The sequence below is a fragment of the Camelus dromedarius genome, chromosome 25 (assembly GCF_036321535.1).
Source record: "Camelus dromedarius isolate mCamDro1 chromosome 25, mCamDro1.pat, whole genome shotgun sequence".
Taxonomy (NCBI): Eukaryota; Metazoa; Chordata; class Mammalia; order Artiodactyla; family Camelidae; genus Camelus; species Camelus dromedarius.
The window spans coordinates 7972213-7998001 of NC_087460.1; the positions used below are offsets into that span (position 1 = coordinate 7972213).

Consider the following 25789-nt stretch of genomic DNA (forward strand, 5'->3'; position numbering starts at 1 on the left):
GTTGAACAGAGTGTTTAGTAGTATTGGGTCTGGGAGTGAAAATGCCCGGATTCAGATTCTGGCTCTGTCAGGTACCATCTGTGGAGCCGGGAGTGTGTTCATGAACCTCCCCGGGCGGCCCCAGTTCATCTGTAAATTGGGTAGCGATGGCCGTGCCTGTGATGGCCTCGCCTGTGATGGCCTCGTGGGATTGTTGCGTCTAATAAGGAAAGTCATTCGTTTCATGAGTTTGCATAGTGCTTGGGACACGGTGAATGCTTAATACATATTAGCTTTTATTTAAAAAAATTCAAACTAGTCCACATCCGTTAGAGCTAGCACCTGCTGTACACATACCCTTATGCTGTGGGGGTGACGTGGGGACTACAAATCACAAAGGCAGACGGGTGCAACTGCAGGGATCAGGGAAGAAGCCAGACTCCTGAGCTGGGGTTCAGGATGGGTAGAGGTTGGGTAGGGAGGCTGGGGAGGGGGGTATTCGTGGTGTGGGGCAGTGTGGGCAAAGGCCTGGAGCAGGAGAGCGGGGAGCATCTTCAGGGAACCGGCATCTATTCTTGCTTGTGCTGCTGGAGGATGAGGAACTCATGATTCTGCATGTGTGCATATTGCTTGGGTCAGTCTCTTAATTCCTAGAGAATGATGGTTGCTATAGAAACCAAATACTTCTACAGGAAAAACCTAGAGCTAGTCAAGAACATAGATTTAAAGGCAAAATCCGTGGCACTCAACCAAATAAATACCCAGCAATGTGGCATCCTACAAAGCTTTAATGACTGTTGCTTAAGATCAAAGTAACATTACTCAAGAGTGGAGAAGCCAGATACAAATGAAGGCGGTCTTCCTGAAACAGGCGATGACCAACTCCTTGAGCCCAGCCCAGTGTTCCATTGTGTTTATACACAATCACCCGATGGCCCGTCAGCACCCACGTAAGCAGGAGTGTGTGGAATTGAGCTGTGGTACGTGCAGGACAAAGTTTATTGGGTGGTGCTCACAAAACATAAAAAGATATTCACGGCACCGGAAGATGGTTTGCTGTGGGAGGTAGAGCATCCTGACGTACGCAGTTCCAGAGAGGCTGCAGCCTTAAAAGGCTGTCATCCCAAGTGTTACACGTAGAACATAGTTTGAATATTTGCCAATATCTCTACTCTACTGTTTACTGTTTTCCAACTTGATTATACAACCATCTAAAATATTAGCCATATGTTCTACTCCAGACCCTAGGGAGAGGAGGTATGGGGTAGGACCAGAGGATCTTTTCTTCAACTTCTATTCTGGGAAAAAGATTGACAAGGAAGTGGGCTGGAATTGGATAAAAAGATTGCTTTAATAGTCCGTAGGCTGGCAATTAGTGACCTTGGTTTCTGTTGTTCTATTTTTCATTATTTAATCCAGAGTGAGGATAAACAACTTACTTCCCTGGCTTTAGACCCTTTCTTACTTCACTGTATCGACACCATCCTGTCATCTCTGTGTCCTGACAGTGGGGAGGAGACAGGAGACTGAAAGCACACCCTTGTCCATCTGACGATGCTCCACTGTTGGGGGTTATTAAAGGGGAGAAAGGGGAGGAGGTGGAAGCAGGAGACACTGGGAAGAGAGGCAGCAAAGTGCTCCCGAGTCATGTGCATTGGCTCAGAAGTGAGAATGTAGAACTAGGACCTTTAAGATCCTCCGCAATCTGGCTTCCACCCATCTCTCCAGCTGCCTCTCACTTCTCACCTTCCCAAGTCCTTGACTCCAGGTGTACACACCTCATCATCATCCCTTTGCAGAAACCCCTGGAGATCAGCTACCCCAAAGCCATCCTGAAAAATTATTCTCCTCTGCTCTCCCCACGATAGAGGCTGGAAAGCCAAACACATACGCTTTCCCCATCATCACTGCAGGTATGGGTGGCTCCTAGTGTTTAGCTCTGGCCCCTTAGATATAAGTGGAAATCTGCTGGGGCAACTTCTGGGAAAGCTTCTGCTTCCTCATAAAATGGGACAGATAGAACTTATACAGCTTTTTCTCCTCTCCTCTTTTCCTGTCCTGAACATGGATGAGATGGCAGGTGCTTGCAGCCATCTTGCCACCATGAGGGAAAGAGCAAGGCAAGTACAGAGACATAAACATTAAGCCACTGAACCTATCTCCAGATGTCCTACTCCATGAGAAAGTAGAATTTTATTAGTTTAACCTATTGTTGGTTTAGTTTTCTGTGGCAGCTTAGTTCATTCTTCAATGATAATGTGACCCTGAACTGGGTGCTGGGGACATAATGGAGAACAAAGCAGGTCTGGGCCTCTTTCTTATCAAACTTATCATTTTATGAGAGATGAAAAAAAAAAGAAGGAAATGAGGAAGCCCCAAAATTACAAATGGTGGGACCCTCAGCCAAAATGAACATTGATTCTTTCGCTTCTGTCCTCTTCACTTAATGAAACTGAACCCCAGCTTTTTCTAATCTCATTTCATCACCCTGAATAAACCCTCTGGGATCCTCTAGCCTCCAGGGTTGTGCATCAGGGTGCTGTGACTTTTCTTCTTGGTCTATTTTTGTGATCTGTGGAAACTTTCACGGCCCACAGCTGCAGATAGGTTCCCCATCTTCTTGTTTTGAGGGGTGGGCGGGGAGGGTAATTAGGTTAAAATTTTTTTATTACTTTTTTTAGTGGAGGTGCTGGGGACTGAACCCAGGACCTCGTGCATGCGAGGCATGTGCTCTACCCTCCCCGCCATCTTCTCATCATGGAATCACCACGACAGTCTCCGTAAATGTGGTGGTGCATGTCCTCTTATCCCAGGATCTTCGGGTTTATATTCTGAAGGACTTTGGAACTCTAAACGTAGGATTCCAGCAGCAGTGAACACCATCAATCGTATCTAGAAGACTGTGGGAATCCTGGAAATAATTATACTTAGGGTTTGTCTCAGCTGTTTAAGTCAAAGATCTTTATTTTTAGTTTCTTTTTAAAGAAATCTTTTACAAGAATCACAGATGAGAGATCACACATAAATCACATTTCCCCCTTGATAACAAAATGGTAGTTTCAGTGATTCATAAAAATCAGTTTTTAGTGATACAGAGATCTAAGGAAATGCTGCTGGGGTTTTCTGGTCTACCACAGAATTTTCTGTCATTTAGAAGGACGCATGTCTATTTTGGGTGTATCATTTCCCACCATGAGAAAAAGAGCCTCAGTATCTGGAATATATTGATTTTGGAAAATTGGCAGTGATCAGTTGGCTCTGAAGGAAAGTCGGTTACGACGGAGCTGCATGGGAAGGTCTGCTCCCTCCTGGAATACGTGGTCACAGAAGTAGGCATCCAGGAAGCTCCGGCTCAGTGAATTCCTCATGTCTTCACCAGCCAGATCTCGTTGCGACGACCGTAGGGCTTCATGGGAGGGTCATACCCGGTGCAGAAGTAGATGTCACTCTTGTAGCTGGCTGTGCCCTCCAGGGCCGTGCGCAGCTGGGCGGCGCGCGCGACGTAGTCCGCTTCCTTGGCATAACCACCGAACTGCCTGCGGGCACAGAGCAAGGGGAAGAAAGGATGCGGTCTCTGAGAGAAGGGGCAGCTTTCAAAAAAGAAGCCACTCCCCACTCTTGTTATGACGAGCATGCTACAGTGGGACGATTCCCTTCCTACAGGGTGGACTGAACCTCACTGAGTTTCAGAGACTCGTTGGTAACACTGGGATACACTTTCTTTTTCCTTTAAGGTGGCTGGGGGCATTAAAGACAATCATGGATGTAAAAAGCTCTAACGCAGAGCCTGAAACGCCGTACAGTTCTATCTGTGGGCTCTGCACCCGCACAGTCAACCAACTGCAGATGGAAAATATCTGGGAAAAAAAAATTCGAGAAAGTTCCAAAAAGCAAAACTTAAATTTGCCACGCACCATCAACTATTTGCAGGGTGTTTATAGTGATAGGGATTATAAGTAATCTAGAGATGATCTGAAGTTTGCAGGAGGTATGTAAATTATATGCAAATATCATGCCATTTTATATAAGCGACTTGCGCATCCTTGGATTTTGGTTTCTGCGGGGGGGGGGGGGTGTCCTGGAACCAGTCTGGAACCAGGTGAGCTTCCCTTCCTTTTCTGAAATTTCCCAAAGAGACTATAGGCTGACTTTTCCCAGGGCCATGCCTTCACCCTTTTCTCTAGCTCCCTCTGCTGCCCTGGCTGCTTGTCTTCCCTGCCTCCAGCTGGGGAAGGAGGAGGATCTGGGGAGTTAGGGCAGAGCTGTAGCTAACGTTTCTCCCACAGCAGAGCAGTTCTAAGGCGTGAGCCAGTCCCAGCAGTGACAAGCAGAAGCTTTGTTAAAAAACAGAGCTACCAAAGGCAGCGACCCAAGGAAGTCTTGGGAGGGCCCCTGGGCAAACTTTAATCACGCCCCGAATAAAGACATCACTTCTAATAAATCCCTTCTCCTGCTCAAGTTGCGAAAGACTTCTTTTTCTAGTAAGTAAAGAGATTTTTCCTAAATCAGCCTTTTCTCTTGATGACAGAAGGTGGGGGACTGAGATGCAATAAAGCTTGTCTTTTCAAGATTATTCTCTCCTTCCATCATCTGCCTAGGCTCCAAAATTCATCCTGTGACCTACCCTAAATGCATCACTCTAAATCTGGGTTGCACTAAAATCTTTATTAGAGTCAAATACAGCCCCATTTCTAATGAGCTTTATGACTCAAAGGTCTGAATCTGCACCAAGCGAAGATCAGGCCAGATGCATTATTTTTGGTGGGGTTCTCTGACTCATGCTTAGCTCTTTCATAAGTGATTAGTCATGCTCGTTAAGCATTCAGCATGTTGATTACAGGGCTATTGACTCAAAAATCCCCAGGATTTCATCTTGAAGGGATTGGTAATTCTAATGTCTAGACAAAAGCTACAGAACGTGGACAGAGCTGAGACCAATCTGGGATGCAGGAGGCTTGGTTCTTCAAGTCTATCAAAGAAAGATTCTAAGGCAGGTGGAGAAAGTTGAGTTCTAGCTTCATTAATGGCTCCATAATCACTCACTCATATGATAAAATCTGAAGCACCTATTAAGGGCACAGTGGTGGAAATTCAAACGGGAAAAGTGGACTGACTGGGGCCACGTTGGGAAGGGCCTTGAAGGCCATGCCAAGTAAGGACTCTGAGTCTGACCCTAGAAAGGTGGACTGACATGATCAGACTGGTTTTTGGAGATATTCCTCTGGTGGCAGTGGAGGGATGGGGGAAATGGAGTCACGGGAGGCCAGGAAATGCTGAGTATGAGACAATGAAGGCCTAGACAGAGGTAAGTTTGAGAGGTGGGTGGGTGTGGACGGGAAGCCTCGGAGGGGGTGTAGGTGATAGACGGGGAGTCGAGGGTTCTCCAGGGCTTCCAGTTAAGTCTCTGAATGGAAACTGACGCCGCCAGTCAGAACGGGGACTCTAGGCTGAAGAGTCACTTTGGAGAGGAGGGGTGGGGTGAGTCCATCGTCTGGTTTGGGGGCACGTTGGCATGAAGGTGCTTCTGTGAAGTACACTCACGCATCATTTACTGTGCCCCTAAGTGTGTGCCAGGCACTGTGAAATCTCCTTAGACTTGGGAGGGAACTGGACTCAGAAATATGACTGAGGAAGGAGATGGGCCCAGCAACAGAGACTTGGGAGTCACCCGTGGGTAGGTGCTGGCTCTGGTCACGGCCAGGAGGGAGATGCGGCTGGGGCAGTGAGCACACAGGGGTCAGCAGGCTGTGCTCGGGGATCCGAGTCCCCACGCTGTGGGTGGAGGAAGAGGATTCAGCAAAGAAGGAGTTGTCTGAGGACAAGGAGACCTGGCAGAGAGTGAGACGGAGAACATCACCATTCAGGGATTCTTAAATTTATCATCATCAAGAGGAAAAAAAATTCCTTGACTTTTTATATTTATTCCCAGGCTGACTGAGATGCTCGAAATGAGGATAAAAATGTCCCTATTGCTTCATCAAGGAAGCCTTCTACCGGAAAACAAGCAAAGCTTGGTGAGCTAGGGGACAGATAGATGTGTTCCCCGGCTGCCAGTCGAACCAGCTCACCCTAACTTCCATCACAGAACAGCATGAACAAGCCAGAAACCCAGACCCTTCCAGGCCCAGAGCCCCAAGATGTGAAGGAGGCTCAGCTCTGGCTGCCCCCCTGGCTGGTGCTCATGGACAAGCTGTCTCGTCTCCCCAGCCTCAGGCTCCTCCCTGTACACGGAGGATACCAACGCGGTGCCCACAGATCTCAGAACCCGTGAGCACGTCTGAGTGTGAGTTAAGGATTGCTCATAAAGCGCTCTGAGCTCCTCAGAGGAAAAAGAGACGTCTATACATTATTTTCGTAAGTGTGTTAACAAGTCTCTAATCTCCATCTTCAAAGCAGCTCGGGGGGGGGGGGCGGGGGGCATCGCATTGTCTCTCACCCAACGTCAGAGCCAGAGCGCAGTATTCCCAGCCAAGAATTTGGTTACCATGGGAACCGAGGAAGGACTCACATGCCCCGGATTCCAGAAATAAGAAAGGAACTGACTAAATGCGTCTGGAAGAGTTGGGTTGGGGGGAGTGGGATGAGGCAGGCTAACAGATGGAGACTTTGGTCCAAGGTCCAAAAAAATCGTAACATGTTATCTTTCAGGGAGTGTCTGGAACAGGCACGTGGTAAGGAAGAAAAGAAACGGGCTGACTGTGAGCCGGACCATCCAACTTGGCCTAAAACTTTAACACAGATTTGTGGCAAGTCTGCTATGCATGCAGCTCTGCGCTTGGCAAGAGGAGCAGAAGAAGAGCTGATAATTCCATGTCAATAGGAAAGAAGCTTAACGCCATATGTCATTTCATTCAATCAGACTGAACCAGGCTTACTGAGTTGAGCATCACTGCGCAGGAAACACACGCTGGGCAGCACTGAGCCGTGAAGGTGACAGGGAAACCCTTCTACCCCGGCGATGGCTAACTGCAGTTGTCGGGACGGAACACCCATGAGGACTATCAGGGCAGAAGAAAACACTAGAATGGAGGCATAGATGGAATGCTCTGGGGGCGGGGAATCGGGAGTGATTGCTTCTGACTTAGAACGTGAAGGGAAGGATGTTATGGAGGATGCGGTATCAAGCAGTTACCTACTGAGCATCTCTTCTTGATGCTGGTGATGATCACCATGACGAAAATACCTGCCCGCACGGAGCTTCCAAGGAGCAGAGACTGGGGAGGGGTTGAGAGGAGCCAGGTGAGTGTGAGTGAAGGTCTGGGAGTGGATACTGTACATGTGTGTGTTTGAGAGGGGCTTTGGGAGGTGGAGGTGGGCTGCTCTGAGTCCAGGCGGACCCCCTGGAGCGGGGCTATGTTGCGGAGGGCAGTAAATGTTATAAGGCACTTTAGTAGGCTCCACTGCCTGGTCAAATATTTGGGGACCCAAACTAAAGTCTACCCATTTTAATACTCGATCGGGCTTGGTCCCAAGCTCCACATGTGCCCAGGGCAGACGCAGGCCGAGGCCCACAACCAGAGCAGAACAGCAGGGGTAAGTGGTGGGATCGGTCCTGTGCTTTAGGGCTGGTGGTGACGAAAGGACGACTGAGAAGGGGCAGAGGTGGAAGAATTAGAAACACTCAGGAGGAGGCCATGGCAACGGTTCAGGTAAGAGGTGATGAAGACCGCAGCTGTGCGGATGGAGAGGAAGGCACAGACAGGAGGGGACGAGGACTCGGGCCACACGGATGTGGAAGATGAAGTCAGGATGGCATCTGAACGGGACGGGTAGGAAGGCGGGGACCTTTAGGAAGACGGAACACTGGGGACCAGATGTGGGAGGGAATCTGAGTTCCATTCAGACACAATGATCTGGGAGACACCCCGAGGAGGTTTACGAGCAATGCCTCCTGGGGAGCTTGGGGGAAAAGGCAGCAGCACTAGCTGTGTTGACTTGGGTTCATCCACCCAAAAGTGATGATGGAAGCCCCTTCCAAGTATCAGTCTATAAAAGACCGGAGGGATAACCGAGCAGTTGGTTGGTAGGGGGATGAATGGTAATGAATCAGGTTTTGTTAAAACCATCCAACCTCTCCTGCTGTTGGTCTCTGGTGAATGGGACAGAGGAGTCCAAGCTGTAACCTAAGTGGCCTTTGGAGAACACAGAGGGAGGCTGGTGGACCGGAATGGAGCCACTCCTTGAAGGGTGAAGATAATTCTAACACCTCTTGTGAATACTGACAGAATTCTGGTCATGTCGGCCTTCTATTCATTTAAAAAGTACTACATACTGCTAATCAGTGTGTAAACCCTTCGTGGACATCCCTTCACGAGGTCATAAAAAAGGAAGACTGAATGAAGGATGCCAGGCTTCCATTTTACAGTGAATTCTGTCATCGACTGCACTTACTGCGTCCTGAAACAGTACTTCCGCCTTCTGCCTCCTCATTGACTCTGCCTTCCACAGAAAGGTACTTTTAAATACACACTTGACTGCGCAGTGACACCAAGTGGCTAGTTGAGGAATGATCGGATGTTAACAGGTTAAAAGAGAACAACTCACTGAGCCAGGCTAGATGGCATATTTATCACTTTCCTCTCCTTAGGCTGCAGCAAAGAAAACTTCTGCAGACCTGGCTGGAATAGTACCTTTTAAAGAGATCCCCTTTCCCACCATGAGGAGGTTACTGGAGGTCATGTCAAAATGACCAAGAAACCAACTTGAAGAGGTTCCCACAGGCCAAAGATGGGACAATTTGAGCATCAATAAGAATAATAACTGGAAAGAACTGAGACACATCAATTATGTCTGAATTCATACGTTTATACTGATACTCAAAAAGACAGAGATCAACGCTTCTTCCCCCTGGAGGATGTTAAGCAATGGAGTCATTATTCTGAAAATGGATAAAGAGAAGGTTTCCAGCTAAAGAGAAGGTATCCAGCTTTTCCTCTACGACTCTCTCTCAGGGAAACCAAATAGTAGACAAGGGAACTTTACCAAAGGATTTGCAGCTAATTAATGAAAAAGGAAAAATAGAGAATATTATCATTTGACAACCGCTAAGGAAACAAGGCATCCGGGTAATCGTACTCTGCGGCCACCAACATCACAGAAACGGGCAGGCAGATGATATGAGCCCCTGATGGGCAAAACTGTCTGTGAAATATCTTTGCCCCAAACTCAGACTTGAATCTGATCACGCCTCTAGTTCCAACTACTAATTTCAGGCAGTACGGGGGGGTGAGGGGGGTGGGGGGGGGGCAGAGAAACATGTTAAAATGCCACAGAAAGATAATCAGCAAAATTCAGACTGTGGGGAACACCAAGACAAATGATCCACAAACTGCAAGGAAAAAGGGAAAAAGCATGGTGGTGAGGAAATCTACCGATTAATAAAAGCTTAGGAGATGTACCAACCAATTGCAATGGATGGATCTTATTTGGGTCCAGATTCAAACAAACTGTAAGAACAAATTATTGGAGAATCAGAGAACACTGAACACTGGATATTTTAAATTATTATGACATTAATGAATTGCTGTTAAAAGTTTAGGAATAATAAAGTATTATGATTATATTTTTAAAAAGTCTTTGGTAGTCACATTGAAATATTTAGGAATGAAATAATACAATGTCTGGAATTCACCTAAAAATAATTTAGGGTAGGGACTGGGTGGAAGTCGTGAGGGTACACATGACACAAAATTCACCTGGAGTTAATTATCACTGAAGGTGAGGGATGGGTACACAGGGTCTCATTATCTTATTCTATCATTTTATATGTTTGAAAATTTCAATACTAAAAAGTTAAAGGCTAGAGAGAAAAATTGTACCAAGTTATTATCCTGGGTTTGGAAAAAGAAATGACTACAAACTAGTCCCTTCTGCTTGAAGTCTTATGCAAACTGGTTTAATCACGTCAAGCTCCTTTCTTACGAAATAAGAAGGAACAAAGGGAAAGAGTAATGACTGAAATTTACTACAGGTCACAGACATTAAGTAGTTTATAAATAGTATCTTAGTAAATACTGAAAGTTACTCTCTAGCAATAATCCTGTGAGGTAGGTTATATTATCATCACTTAACAGATGGGGAAACTAAGTCTCAAAGCAGCTGAGTAACTTTCCAAGTGTCCTCCAGGATTCAAACTCAAATATACTTGTTCACTGTATAACACCAGGGTGCCTCCCAAGACACAGGAGAGAGGATGGAAAGGACAGGACAGAACTAGGATGACACAGCTGAGACACCTCAGGGTGCAAGATTTAAGGAGGCGCTCACTCTCAGGGCCAACGTTGCATATACTTGGACAACTGTGAGAGTGAGTGCCTCCTTAAATTTTGCACAATGGGCGTCCTACTTCCCCACCCTAGTCCCTGCCCTGGGAAAAGATAGTCTTGACAGTCTTTAGGTGGAACCTGCTTTCTCTGCAGCCTCTGTGGTGAAGGCTGGAAAGGCTGTGCAAGGACAGAGTAGAAGAGTTGGAGGCTCCAGCGCTAGCTGCCCAGCTGCAGTACACGCACTGTCCTCTGGGGGGGCTCTGCACCACCTGGCCTAGGACTTGCCTGGAGCAGCCAAGCTCTCACTCTCAGCATCATCAGTGTTAACTCTAGAGGAAGCTGCACCCTTGGGTGCAGAGCTGGAGCGGGGCAGCCAAACAGTAACCAAGTTTGGAGGCCCCTAAGAGTGGACAAAATCTTTCCAGTGCGAGATTGTTCATATTTATATTTTTCATGAGGCTGTTCTAGAGCAGAACCAAACCCCAACCTACGGCTCCTCCTGGTGAAGATCCTGGTCTCCGCCCGTCCGTGGTCCTGTGCCTGTCACACGGGAGGACTTTAACAAACGGGGAGTTACTGATTATCTAGAAGGGACTTGGCTTCTGAGGGGAGATTGGGGCCCAAAGAATAAAAGTCTGCAACCATTTGTACCTGTTACTCTCTACAGTCAAGGGAACCTGACCCCAAATGAGGCCCTGGAAACAGGACTAGAATAATAGGATACATGTGTGCTCTGCTCTGAGGACCACAGACCATGAGCCACTGAGAGGGTGGCAGTCCAGCTCTGGCAAACGCTCCCTGCCCTTCTGGCATTCAAGGGGAGCATGAGGTAAAAATGAGGTACCTCCAGCTCTTTATGCTTCCCGTATATTTATGACCCCCAACTACGCTGTCTCCCAGAACCCTGCTGTTAATGCAGGTGTTCAGCTTAAGCTGAGGGGATACCCTCTATATCTAAGTCAATTTGGCAACTGGCTAAGGCATTTATTCAGAAACAGTGCAAATGTTTGTGTGCTGTGGGCAGAAGAAATTGAAGCGAGAAACTGTCAGGACTCAATATTTCTTACTTAATTCATCAAAATATGAATTTAGAAAGAGAAATTTAAAAAGTAATCCCATTTACAATTGCATCAAAAAGAACAAAATACCTAGGAAGAAAATTTAACCAAGGAGGTGAAAAAATGGTACACTGAAAACTCTAAGACATTAATGGAAAATCTGAAGAAGAAATGAAAAGATATTCCATGCTCATAGATTGGAAGAATTAATTTTGTTCAAATGTCCATACTACCCAAAGCAATCTATAGATTTAATGCAATCTCTATCAAAATTCCAATGGAATTTTTTTTACAGTAATAGAAAACCAAACCTAAATTTTGTATGGAACTATGGAAGACCCCAAATAGCCAAAGCAATCTGGAGAAAGAAGAACAAAGCTGAAAGCATCACATTTCCTGCTTTCAAACTATGTTACAAAGCTATCATAATCAAAACACTATGGTAATGGAATAAAAACAGATACATAGATCAATGGACCAGAATAGAAAGCCCAGAAATAAATCTATGCGTATATGGTCAACTAATTTACAACAAAGCAAAGAATGTACAATGGGAAAAGAGCAGTCTCTTTAATAAACGGTGTTGGGAAAACTAGATGGCCACGTGCAAAAGCCTGAAACTGGACCATGATCTTACACCACACACAAAAATCAACTCAAAATGGATTAAACAGTTAAGCCTAAGACCTGAAACTGTAAAGTTCCTAGAAGAAACCATAGAGGGTAACCTCCCTGACATTGGTCTTGGCAATGAGTTTTTGTATTTGACACCAAAAACACAGGCAATAAAAGCAAAAACAAATAAGTGACTACACCAAACTAAAAAGCTTCTGCACAGCAAAGGAAACCATCAACAAAATCAAAAGGCGACCTACCAAATGGGACAAAATACTTGCAAATAATGTATCCGTAATGGGTTAATCCAAAATATACATACTAAAAAAAAAAAACCTCATACAACTGTAGAGTTTAAAAAAAAAACAAACCCAAAAAATCTGATTTAAAAAATGGGCAGAGGATATAAATAGACATTTTTCCACAGAAGATACACAGATGGCCAACAGATATATGAAGAGGTGCTGGACATCACTAATCATCAGGGAAATGCAAATCAAAGCCATAACGAGATATCACCTCCCCCCTGTCAGAATGACTATTTATCTTAAAGACAAGAAGTAACAAGTGTTGACGAGGATGTGGAGAAAAGGTAACCCTTGTGCACTGCTGGTGAGAATGTAAACTGGGGCAGCCACTATGGGAACAGTATGGAAGTTCCTCAAAAAACTAAAAACAGAACTATCATATGATCCAGCAATTCCCCTACTGGGTATATATCTGAAGGAAATGAAATCATTAGCTTGAAGAGATATCATCACCCCTATGTTCACTGCAGCGTTATTTACAATAGCCAAGATGTAGAAATAACCTCAGGGTCCACAGACAGAAGAATGGATAAAGAAGACATGGTGTATACATATGATGAAATATTGTTCAGCCATAAAAAGAAGGAAATCTTGCCATTTGCAACAACATGGATAGATCTTGAGAGCACTATGCTAAATGAAGTAACATAGAAAGGGAAATAATATAATTTCACTTATACATGGAATTAAAAAAAAACTGAACTCTGGTGGTTGCCAGAGGGTGGGGTGGTGGGGGGTGGGAGAAATGGGTGAAGGTGGTCAAAAGGTAGAAACATCCAGCTATAAGATAAATTAGTTCTGGGGATGTAATGTACAGCAAGGTGACTACAGTGAACATTGCTGTATTGTATACTTGAAAGTTACTCAGAGATTGGATCTTAACATTCCTCATCTCAAGAAAAAAATCTGTAACTTTGTTAAATAAAGGATGTTAACTAAATTGCAGTAATCATTTCATAATCTATACACATACCAAAGCATTATGTTGTACACATTAAACTCATGCAATCTTATGGGCCAATTATCTCTCAAAACTGGAAAAAATAAATTTAACACAAATGCTCACTGCAGATGATTCAAAAAGTGGTTACGGAAACCCAAGTGCCACCCTCAGATGTCTAAAGAATGGTCTCCTTACATGGAATAGACAGTGATGCTGTCCCTCTCTTCAATCTTAATGCTGTTGTCGCTGGGGACCGGCGGGCTGCTTTGAAACGCGTTTGGGATCCGGAACCAGACTTTTAATTTCTTCTGCAGGGAGCCGTCCTTGTCGGGGAACACGGCGAAGGAAATAGGGACTGTCATCCCCATCCCAATCCCTGAAAGCACAAAACCCCACAGAGTGAGGTGGGTGTCAGACGGAGCCCACTCAGGCCTGCGGAAGGTCTGTTAGCCTCATTCTTCTTCTAAGACGATACTTTTTTGTTCTTGAAATTGATACTCAACATTTCAAGCATGAAACTGTATAGTCAGACACACACAAAACACTTCTGATTTGTGTATAATGTGTGTATAATAGAGGCAGGAGTATAGGGATTCACACTTCCAGAAAAAATTATTTGGTAATATATCAAGACTGCACATATATCTAATATGACATAACATATATAATATAATATAATATAATATAATATAATATAATATAATATAATATAATAATATCTAATTACTTCCTACTTAATTGTCAATTTTAAGGAAATAATCCAAAATATGGAAAAATTTATAAGTAATAGGATTTCCTTACAGGAGAATTTATTATTGTGAAAAACTGAGATTAACATAGATGTTCAAAATAGGAATATGTCTAAAGTATAGGCACATTATGCAACATAATTTAGCTATTAATGATTATGCTTGACTATTTAGCTACAGTGGCAAATAATTATGAAATAAGTAACAGAAGCAGGATAGATTATGTAAATACTATGGTTACATTAAAAAAATGGATTAAAAAGCCCTTAAAAAATACAACAAATGATTATATCAGAAAAGAAGGATTAGGGGTGCTGTTTTGTTGTTTTCAAAACTTTTTAATGAGTTTTATAATCTTTATACATATTTTCTGCTAAAGAAAATGTTGTAACAGTGCTAAGAAAGAAAAGATTTCCTCTTGACCTTCTACTGGTTGACTTACCTCCAAAGCCTGGTTACTTTGGTCCTGGTAAATATTACTAAGGTTAATACCAATTTCTAACTTTCTCAATTATCAGCTTAAGAAATATCCTAAAAATTAAACACATCATCTCTTTTTTCACCTTGCGTTCTGACCCATTTCGGGTTTGCACTGATTCCAAAGTGCAGTCCAAATTAGAGAGCTTCAGAGTTAAATTCGTGTTTAAATATGGTTTACATGCTAACAGGTACATTGAAACTTCAGACCTCTTACCTTAAAAACAGGGAGGCAGCCAGCACTGACTGCCACATCTTTAAGAGTAGGGCAACCTAAGGATTCTCAGGCTCTTTATTTGCCAGAACAGAGCCAGGGACCCACCAAACCCATCACTCACTGATCCTCAGTATCCTGCAGAATCCGAGCTACCGGGGCGCGGGGGGGGGGGGGGGGCTGACTCTGGAGATTTCCAGCCTGGGGGCTGAAGTCTCAAGTCAGAAGCTGGCCTTGTTCTGTGGCTTGGCTTATCATGGGCACACCTGACCCAGTCCACCAATCCAAAGGCACAATAAGCACTGTACGGTTAACAGACAAACAAGCAAACAAATGAACAGACAGAGCACATGTCTCCACACCTGGGGGAGATGCATGAATGCAGTGCTGCTGAGCGCGGATACCACAAAGGGGGAGGCTGGCAGGAAGTCACTGGGTCTCCCAAGAGTCTCCTTGCTCACACAGCATGGCAAGTTCACATGTCCCTGAAACAGGTAGTGACAGGTGCCTTGTGGCTTCTCCCCGTGTGGCCCATCGATGAAGTGAGACTGCAACACTGGTCTATGAGACCAGAGCCAACCCTCCAGGGACACTCACCCTTGTCGTTGGTGCCTCCCACATACTTCATGACTTTGGGCATTGCTTCCCGTAGAGCCTCATCCACAGGCTTATCTGTCACCTCCACTGTGGCAAACTTCCCGCCTTCACAGTCCCTTTCCTCATAGGAGACATCTTCCTAGAGACAGCAAATACACAGCGCTTAAGAGATGCAAGGCAGCAACCTGTGATGACTGTAAAGGCAGGAGAAGTCCAGTTACAAGAGGTACAAACTTCTAAGGAACTTTCCATAATGAGCCTGGGTATGGTGACAGCAGAAGAGACAGACTGCATATGAAGGACCAAGAGAAATAGATTCTTGGATTTCTTACAGATGTAGAGACAGCAGAAAAAACTTCATATAATCAATATTCTGAGAGAAATCATAGAAGACACGGCATCTCAAACCACCCAGAACATCCCCAGAATGATATAAAAATAGAACATTCTGAGATCAAAGAGCTCTGGGAAATTAAAAATACAACAGAAATGAAAAATTCAGCAGAAAGGTTGAAAGATAAAGTGGAAGAAAATATCCCAGAAAGTTGAGTAAAAAGGCAGAGAAGCAAAAAAGAGAAGAGAAAATCAGAGGGTCAAGCCAAGGGATCCAACGTCTGAATAATAAGAGATCTAGGAAAAAAAGAAGAAGAAATTGCAAGAGAGGAAACAAAGAAACGCAACAATCCCACAAAACTCTAAAGCCCCAAGATTAGTGTCAATCTAGTAGCAGGACTTATTCAAGACGGATCAGAGTCGTTCCGTTCACATTGTACCTCCAGACGCGATTCTTCTCCCCAACCCGTCCCACTAAGTCACACCCCACTCTCCTGACCACTCAGCTGCACCGTCACTGCCCCCCAAATCCTTCCTCCCTGGCAGCGATCCCCTCTCTGCATTGAGTCTCTGTCCCAAGGTCATTATCCTTTCCCTATGGACCCACACAGCTCTCCTTCACCCCCTTTTCCTCCTCCTCACCATTTGATGTCTCACGGGATGCAATTTTGTATTCCTGAACGTACTATAAGGCCGCGCTTTTCCAACTTAAAAAAAAAAATCACAATCCATAGCAAGAAATACGTTTTTACATCATGTCCCATCCTGAACATACACGTTTGAAGCAAAGTTTCACAAAGTTATATTTTACCTTTATGGATGGGACGCATTCTGATACTTGCCTTTTCTTTCTGTCCTGTTTTTTTCTGTTCTACTCAAGTGAATTTTATTCTAGTCCACTAAAAGAAAAAATGAAACACTCGCTCTATATTGATTTTACTATCTGGTCATGGAACACTAGTGCAGTTTGAAAAATATGCTATAAAGTCTTTGTGGACAGGAACTATCCATAAAGCTTTATATGTTAGGTGCTCAAGGTATTGCTTTAAATAAATCATGTTGATTGATTGATTGATTAAGGAGCTGCCTCTCTCACTAATGATTATAAAAAAACAGACACGTCATAGAGGAGCTGGCTGCCCCAGGCTGGTCAAACAGGCCTCCTGTGACGTCTTAGACTGAATACTCAACTTCCAAGGGGACATAATGAATCTCTACAGGGCTGCGAGTGGCCTATGGAGTCCGAAAAAGTACATTTAATATTATCATTTTATATCTCGAATACAAAAATTGCTATTGTTTTTGTAATGCAAAATTAGAGGAGAGGAGTGAGAAAGGGGTCAGGGAAATCTGAAAGCAAAGCTTGAGTGCCAATTTCATAAACTTCCCTTCCCATGGGACAGGGGAAACTGCGTCAGAGCAAGGGTCAAGAGGCCACAGAGCGGTCTGGACTGTGGGGCACCGCACCTCCTAATTCCGAGGATTGCTGTGAGGCCCTCCCCTCGGCGAGCCTGACACTTCCAAAGAGCCTTCCACCGCAAACTGTTTTCTGTAAACTTGGGGTATTTTGCTTTTTCTGGCTCCATCTGTCACAGCAGAGACCAGACAGCCTTCATTTGAGGTCCCACCGAGTCTTGCCACCAACAATATTTTAAATTTCAGAAATGCCACTCTCTGAGTCACAGAATTTCAGCCTCAAAGAGGTTTTAAGGTTCACCCAAACTAACTCTACCAAAGAGGAAACGAAGAACCAGAGAGACTGAGTTGCCCAAGACCACACAGCCGCTAAATGACGAAACTGGAGCCAGAATTCCAACCCCCAAACTCTGGTCTAACGCTCTCACGAGGCTCTACGCCCCATGGGGATGAAGGGAGCGCTTTTTAACCTCTTCCTTTGGCTACTGAGGTCATTGTTTCTGATAGACATTTGTACGCCCGTGTCAAACTCAGATCAGGGCACCACAGGTCATCCAGTGCAGCCTCTTTTCTTACAGATGGAGAAACCAATGACCAATGCTCCCTGGAGACAGACTTTGCTGGCTCTTTTCTTTGTTTTATCTCCTTCTTTTATTCATTCAACCAACAACTATGGAGCATCTACTGTGTACAGAGCGCTGTGCCAGGTGCAGTGATACAGAGATGAAAGACACGGCCCCGACACCAGGGGAGGCATGGTCTGACGGAGGGGGCCGGGAAAACAGGTTACAATCTGACGGTATGTTTAAAAGGAGAGGAGTTCCGGGGCCGCACAGGAGCACAGAAGAGGACTACCCAGGTTAGTCTGGCGGGGCACAGGGATGTGTTTATGTGTTTGGATAGTTCAAGCTGACTTTGAGGGGCTTACAGATCATCCAACTGCACATTCAGTCACTGATGCATTGATTCACTGAATAAATACCTATTGAGAACCTCTGCTGGGTGCTACAGATTTGGAGACTAATATGATATGGGCAGTTGGATGGTGAGAAGAATTACACAGTTATGATACGATGCAGTAAACATCTGGTAGCTTACTACATCATATAATAGTTATCAGTAAGCTCTGACGGTTTAGGGAGGGTGATGCCAGGTATCGGGCACCACAGGGGTAAGAGGAAAGAGCTGAAGAACAGTATGATGATGGTGAAAAACTCAAGTGGTTCATTGTAGCTGCAGCAAGGACTATCCAGGAGGCCAGAGACTCTGGCAGGGGCCAGATTTCCAAAGACCTGAAGGCTGTCATAGGGAGATGGATTTTGCAACCCTTAGTCCAATGACCTGACAGCAAGTCAGTTTCCTTTACCCCAAATTAGTTCAACTGACTTTTGCGATCTCAGTATAGGATTCTGCATCCTGTATGTACAGAATAGATAAACAACAGGTTCCTACTGTATAGCACAGGGAACTATATTCAGTGGCTTGTAGAACCTGTAATGAAAAAGAATATGTGTATATATACATATGTATAACTGAATCACTATGCTGTACACCAGAAACTAATACAACATTATAAATTTTAAATCAACTATACTTCAATTAAAAAATAAGTAAATAAATAAAGGAGTTTGCAAGTGTGTCTGAGTCTTGCGGGAGTGTTCCAGCTGGTTCCCCAGGCAGAAAGTCCACAGCCAGGAAGGAAACGCTGCCAAGAAAGGAACGTAGTTTGATTCCGAGAGCTAAGGCCCCGGTGATAAGTCTACCATCCTTCAAGGCGTAACTTTACCTCCTCTTCCTGAATGGTCCCTCCTTCCTCTGAACTTCAAAGACAGGTAACACTAGAGCCAGAAGGGCACTCACATATCCATCAGTTCATCTGCCCCTGTTGTAGGTGAGCAAACCGCCCAGTGTGCAGCTGGACACACGGGTGTGGAGCTCAGCCGGCGACTGGCACAGTTGGGACCATCAGCCTAAGGGGTCACTAAAGCTATGAATGAGGCTGAGATTGCCCAGGGAACATACACAGAGCACTCTACATAAATTCATCATGTTAATCAATCATCTGTCTAAAAGCAGTCATTTTACCGTTTTCTTAACCTAACCCAGGTGATCCAGGCACCCCTTTCCTTGACAGCCACGCCAGAGCTCCTCCTCCCCGGTTTTTCATTATTTCCCTCAATGCCATGGTCATTCTTGCGTCTTCTTCTGCCTAGGGTCTTCCTTTCCTGTCTCTGCCCGAGAAACCCCTACTCATCCAACAGGTTCTAACCTAAAAGTCACTTCCTCACAGAGGATCCCAGTATAAAACAAGTTCCCATGGTATTTTTTTTATAAGCCCTTCTACTTTCACAACACAGTATATTGTAATTATAGTTACAAAGGAATTATTATGGAATGATTATAATGGAATAATGTGTTTAACCTCCATCTGCAACCATAAGCCCCATGGGGTCAGGGGCTGTCAATCATTTACCAAGATGGATTCATTCATTCAATCCCTCTAACAACCCTGTGAAGAACTAAAGGTTTTCATCTTCATTTTCGGATGAAACTGGAGAACGAGAGGTTAAGTGACACACCCGAGGTGCAGTAACAAGTGGTGGAGCCAGGATTCAAGCCAGGCCGTGTGGGGTCCTAATCAATGCGAATGGACTGAGAACAAATCCCATAAAGATGTCAGTTATTAATATCAGCCCTGCTCGGAGCACCCACAAGGCCCACCCAGTCCCACACAGAGAGCTGTCTGTCGTCCTCCCTCCCCAAGCCATGCCGAAGGTACCTGATAAGGTCCGCAGCTGCCTGGGCCTCCCCACCAGGTGTCTGCAATCAGCCCTGAACATCTGGTGAGCCTGAATTTGAGCTACACAGGGGACACTATCCGTTTGCCCAGGGATGTAGATAACGGTTTCTGACCCAAACTCTTTCCAGGGTGAGAGAGAGGCTCATTTCTGAAAGAGCCTCTCTTCAAAATAAGAACACCCTGAATTTATATATTTTTTTAAAAAAGGTTTGCAAGCATCTTTGAATATTTCATTCTGCCATTCTCGTCTTCCAGTCGAGGAATTTCAGGGTTCAGAGTGGCTGAGAGGTTAAGTAAGTAACTTACCCCAAATTACCTGGAAAACAAAGGGAAAGCTACAATCAAGCGTTAGGTGTTTTGCTGAACAACTTATAATTGGTTCTCTCGTTTAAATTCCAAAACAATCTTATAAGATGTGACATTATCTTCTCTCCTGATTGGCATCAGAGAGGTAAAGTTGCCGTGACCACGGAGCTAGTAAGAGTGGAGCTGAGGTGAGTTCTGACGTAACGGTATTACTACATTTGTAGGGTGTATTAGTTTACAAAACATTTTCATGTTTGTAAAAAAATTTTAATATTTCTAGCAACTCTGGGAGTAGGTGGGAAAGAGACTTCCATACCTCTACCACTGCAGGAACTAAGGTTCTTTCAGGTTAAATGCTTTTGCTTCAGCCCGGTAACAATATCCCAGATGGCCCCATATTCTTATCAAACGTTGAGGGAAGATGCTTATCAGGGAGCTACATTTATCCTTAGAGACACCAAATCAGTGGCAGGTGACACTCTACTAATAAGTGGTTAGCTGGAAACAGAAACTACTAGAGTAGTTTTGATCAGAGGCAATTGGTTTTGGGGATTTTTGGTGGGGAGGGGAGAGGTAATTAGGTTTATTTAATTTTTTTTAACGGAGGTACTGGGGATTGAACCCAGGACCCAGTGCATGCTAGGCATGAGCTGTACCCTCCCCTCCCCCCAGAGGCACTTTGCTTCAAGGAACTGATTTCACAGATAATAAAAGAACTGAGATGCTCACCAGGGGACAGTGAAGCCACCCAGAGGTTAGTAAGGACACTACAGAGGTAGAGGAGGGTTATCTGTTACCTGAGCTCAGATACCTGGATCACTTGGTGAAAATCAGACCCATGGTGGCCTGTCCATCAAGAGCTGGAGCCAAATAGAAGCTCCTGGTTCCAGAGGACTGATAGGGCGGAGAAGGAGAGGAACAAATACCCTGGCCTCCCTTCTTCCCGCCCTCCAATCTCCCACTGGTGCCTCCCACTGGGCAAACTTCCCTGGGAGCCCGCTGACATCTCTGCCTGGGAAACAGCCAGCAGGAGTCAGCCCTCACTCCACCCTGAGACACAGAGCAGGGCAGGGGACGAGTGAGGAAGGGATCTGGGGGCAGAAGGGCAGCAGACCAGCCAGGACTCTCAGCCTGCTTTGCAAATGGTCGTTAACGCCAAAGATGAGGAAGTGAGCCCCATTCTGCTACGGAAAGGAACATTCTCTGTGAGCTGTAGGTAACACGGGGAGTCTTCCAGGGTCAAGGCCAACAAACACCCTAGAGATCACTGGGCCGAGTCCACAGACTGGTATGCACACGTGAATGGTACCACCGTAGATACATCCTCTGGCCCACAGTGTCTAAAAACATCTGGAATCAGTTGCCAACAGTTAAAACTGACACAGTGGCCCTACACAAAATCACAGCCTCACTCCTAACACTCTCTAGTCCTTCTTCCCCTTCCCTGCTTTTTTTTTTAAATCACAACACTGATCATCACCTGATGTGATGTCTTTGACTTATTTATGCGTTCATTAGTTGCTAAAACATAAGCTCCATGAAGACAGGGATGTTTGCCAGTTTTGTTCGCTGCTTTATCCCCATGGCCTATAAGAGTGCCTGGCCCACACCTGGCACTCAACAGTTATTTACTGAGTGAATCAATGTTAACTTGAGAGATTTCACATGAAGAATCTGGACTGCTGGTTTTCCTTAAAAAGCTGGCAACCTGGGCTCACATTACAGCATGACAACTGCCTGGAGTTACCCTCTGGAGGTGGGGACCTGAGTTCTCTCTCTCCAACGTGCCTCAGTCCCCACCTTGCCTTATAGTCTAAAACTGCCAACTTCACTCATTTTCATTATGTGCCCGGCTGCTTGTAGGCATTGAAATAGGTCACCTTTGATCAGGGTTAAACTGCTCATTCTACACACGGCTAAGGGAAGAGATGTAGACAGATGAAGTGACAGGCCTCTGGCTACAGCTGCCTCAAGAGTCCAGACTCTAGATGAGGGCTTTTGTGTGACAGTCATTGTAACAGGTACCCAAAACTTGGTCCCCAGACAACACAGTCCTTTAACAAAGAAGCACTAGGCAGGGAGCTGGGCATACAGCACGAGGTGCACAAAGTACCTGCCTGCAAGGAGGTTAGCATCTAAGGGAGATTCCTTGTCTTCAGGGGGTTTGTCCAATTTGCCTGAGTTAGCACAGATGTCAATTTGGGGGAAAACAGCAGTCATGCCCTCCTCACGCATTCTGTATTCTAGGCACCCAGTTCTGGACATTCTATTGGCTAGCAAGCCATTTTACAGCTCTGGGCCTCTGCACACGCTTTTCTTGTTTCTGTGCACTCCTGCACATCCCTGCGGCCCAGCCGAAGGCACTTTGTCTGTGAAGGCCCCACCATCACCCGCTGGCTGAACGGACTGCTCCTTCCTTCCCCTTTGCGCCCGGCCTTGCAGTTATGCGTACGCGGCGCGGATCACGTTCTTGTACACTCAGTTCTCCACTAAGGAAAGTCTGGGTGTGTCCTAAAGACAAGCACTTTTTCCGTCTTTTCTGCAACCGAAGGCCTCTCAACGAACACTCAGCGTGTTTGAAATGTTTAAATGGACGAACTGCATTCAACAGGCACGGTGCATCTCGCTAAGCTGGGGTTGTCCCTCTTCCCCGGCCCAAGTGCTGGGCGTCGGAGCCCAAGGCAGAAGCCTGAACGCACAGTCCGGGGCACACTTCTGCCCCCACTTGCCCCCCAGGACCCGCTCCTGCCGCGATCAGGGTGCGGTGGGCGCACGCCTCTTCCGGTCCTCGGCAGCCCGGCGGGCCTACCTTGCCCCCTTTGCTCAGAACCTGCCAAGGCCACGTCTCTACGCTCCCGAACAGCGAGTTCCTGATCATGCCCAACATGGTGTCGCCGAGGCGCTCCGGACGCACGGGCGGACGCGGGGTGGCCGGGGCAGCGGGCGCGAGCGGGGCGACCGCGCGACCCGGGCGACCGCGCGACCCGGGGAGGGCGGGCGGGGCTTCCTGGGCTCCGCCCCCGCGGAACGCGCTCGGGGAGGCGGGCCCGGCGGGACGATGCGGGAGGGGCGGGGCCGGGGCGGGGCCGGGGCGGGGCCAGGGCCGCGCCGGCCCGCAGCCGCTGGGCGGCGGTGTCGGGTGAGGAAGCGGGTGGTCTTCCGCTTGCCTCGCCTCCGATGCTAAATCTGACCTGTTCGCCGGGGAGCCTGGAAACGATTCTCCGGGGTGTGGGGTTTAGGCAGCGGTGAACACACCCCCGCCCCGTTCTCTCCCGCGCCGCGTCCTCAGGGACATGGGATCCAAACTGCTGAGCCTCCGGATTCCTGGCGCGCTTTTCCTGCCTCCACCCTCAGGCTCTGGCCCCAGAAGGTAATGCACAGGCCGGGCTCACAGTCTTTATAGCCCCCCGCCCCTGGGGACCCCTGACTGCCGCATGTCCACCCACAGACGTTCTAGTTTGCTCCACCCCCCCAAATGGAAGAGTGAAATAGCACCCTCACTAGTTTTCTACTTAGCACTTTATTTCTCCAGTCCGTTTTAATCACAGATTCTCCGTCAGTTTTCTGAATCACAGCTTTGCTCGTTCACTTCTCTTGAAAACCTTCTAACCGATATTATTACCATTTATTGAGTGCCCGCCCTCCCTGCTGAGTATTTTACAAGCATTCTCTCTCCTCCTCACACCACTAAACGTGAGTATTTTATGGTCATTTTACAAAGGAGGAACCCGAAATTCAAAGTACTTATGCCTTTCCCAGTAAAGTGACTTTAAAATAACATAGTGACTGTCCCAAGGGCAAAAACCAGGGTGCGGCTTGGCCAGGATTTGAATCCGTGACTGTGGTGTGTCCATCATGCTTTTATTTTGTCCAACAGGCACCCTGTCACCCTGACCTTTTACAGGTCTACATACACCCTCTGGATGCTTCTGCCTCTGTGCCACACGGATGCCTCCATCAAGATGTCCTCCCCTTCTAACTCACCCCCTGAAATTGGACTTCTCTGAAAGTACAACTTTCACTGTGTCTCCAGGAACACTGTGTAGTCTTTCTGGCTGAACTCACATACCATTTTTGTTTATTCAAATGTTCTGTCCCCAGGAGAATTCTTTCTGCAGGTTTGCCCAGCGGTCACACTATCTGCAGTTGTTAACCTATTTGTTAGCCTAATTTGTGCAAGCTGCTCCGAATCTGCACCGAGGAACCTCTTGCTGTGCTGCGTCTTGGGAAAGAAGACCTTGAACCTGAGCCAGGCAGGATGGATCAATAACGGTGAGGCTGATGACCTCTAATTTTGTAGTAACAGATACTAACTTCATTACCTACGGATATAGAAATTTACTTTTTGACAAATATTTGTTGATTGCTATAAAATAAATGGCCGTTTAATTATTTTATATTTTCTTGACTCCAACATGCCATTGATTATAAGAGGCATTGTTACTTTATGTGCTGTTAATAGAGAGAAAACAAATGCTAACAAGTAAACTATGATGTTCAATTGATTTTACAGCATCCAGAGACATTAAAATGTGAAGTAGCATGCAGTTTACAATTCATAAGAAATTGTATGTTGCTTTGTAAGAGGCTCTGAGTATTTTTGCCTCTCATAGCCATGTGCCTTGATAAAAAACTAAGCTCTTAAAGGGCAAAGATCTATTTTTCCTTAACTTTTTCCTCACTTACCTCACCCAGGGGTTGCTTAATAATTGTGTTAAATGATTAACAAAACTGTTCTTGCTATTAGATCTAATCATCTATTTTAGTTACTAAACTTTTGCAATTTACTAGGTATGATTGAATAATGTCCAGTGTGTATGTGTGTGTGTGTTTTAGTGTCTAGCATTCCATCCTATGCCAAGAACTCTTTTTTTAGAAGGGGGAAGGAAAAAGTACATAATTCTTATTGGAAACTTAAAGGTTGATCAGAATCAGCAATTTTGGGGAAAAAGAGGAATCCAAAGAGAGGAACTTGATTGGCGTGTCCCTTACTTAGTTGTAACATCAGCTGTTTCTTTCTGATGACATTAGTCTATGTTAAAATCACAGAGTGGAAGAAGGATCGAGTTCTCATTTACATCTGCATGGATGGATTCTCCCCTGTTTTGAAAAATTTCCCTTCCATCTTATCCTGTTGAGAACAAGGTTTTAATTCCCCCATTCTAAGTATTCAGCGCCTGGATATCATCTCGAGCTCTCTGTGTCTCCCGGTCTAGCATACTTACGTCCCGTACCCACACATGCCCCAGTTCCTGTTGATACATGTTGGCCAGGTGTTCAGATTCACAGAGTGCGAATGCTTCCAGAGCAGGAATTCCCCACTTGGGTTGTGCTGTGACTTGTCCCCTGTCATTGGCTCCAAGGCAGAGAGGGAAGATGGAATCAGATCTGGAGGAGAACAAGCACCGTTTTATGAAATACCTGCCTTGGGTGTGGTCTCTTGGGAGCCTCCATTTGAATAAAGGCTGTTCTCCTTTAGCAAGAGGTAGGGAGCTGCATTTGCCAGCCTGGAAGATGCAGAGGTATCGGAATTCAAGGTTGCTAGGCTCATGCACCCAGATACCCCCATCTTAGGTCTCTGATTCTCACTGCATCATATCGGGTTCTTAACCTGGACATGAGACCTGTTCAGTGCTGTTTAGTATTGTTCAGTGTTCTTTGAGCTCTGCTAGCCTAGCAGTTAAACCCTGGACTTACTTTTCAGCCCCTGTGGCTACAGGAACGTCTTT

At 45.7% G+C, this 25789-nt stretch overlaps 1 protein-coding gene across 1 annotated transcript; it reads right to left on the minus strand.

The window, feature by feature from the left end:
• Window positions 1-2925: 2925 nt before the first annotated feature.
• On the minus strand, window positions 2926-23028 carry HEBP1 (heme binding protein 1). The gene is made up of 4 exons (XM_010986243.3): window positions 22870-23028; window positions 15206-15344; window positions 13364-13544; window positions 2926-3515 (listed from the first exon to the last, which is right to left on the minus strand). Exons 1-4 carry the CDS (start codon window positions 22945-22947, stop codon window positions 3344-3346), a joined length of 570 nt encoding a protein of 189 aa, XP_010984545.1. The 5' UTR covers window positions 22948-23028; the 3' UTR covers window positions 2926-3343.
• Between the last annotated feature and the right edge of the window lie 2761 nt (window positions 23029-25789).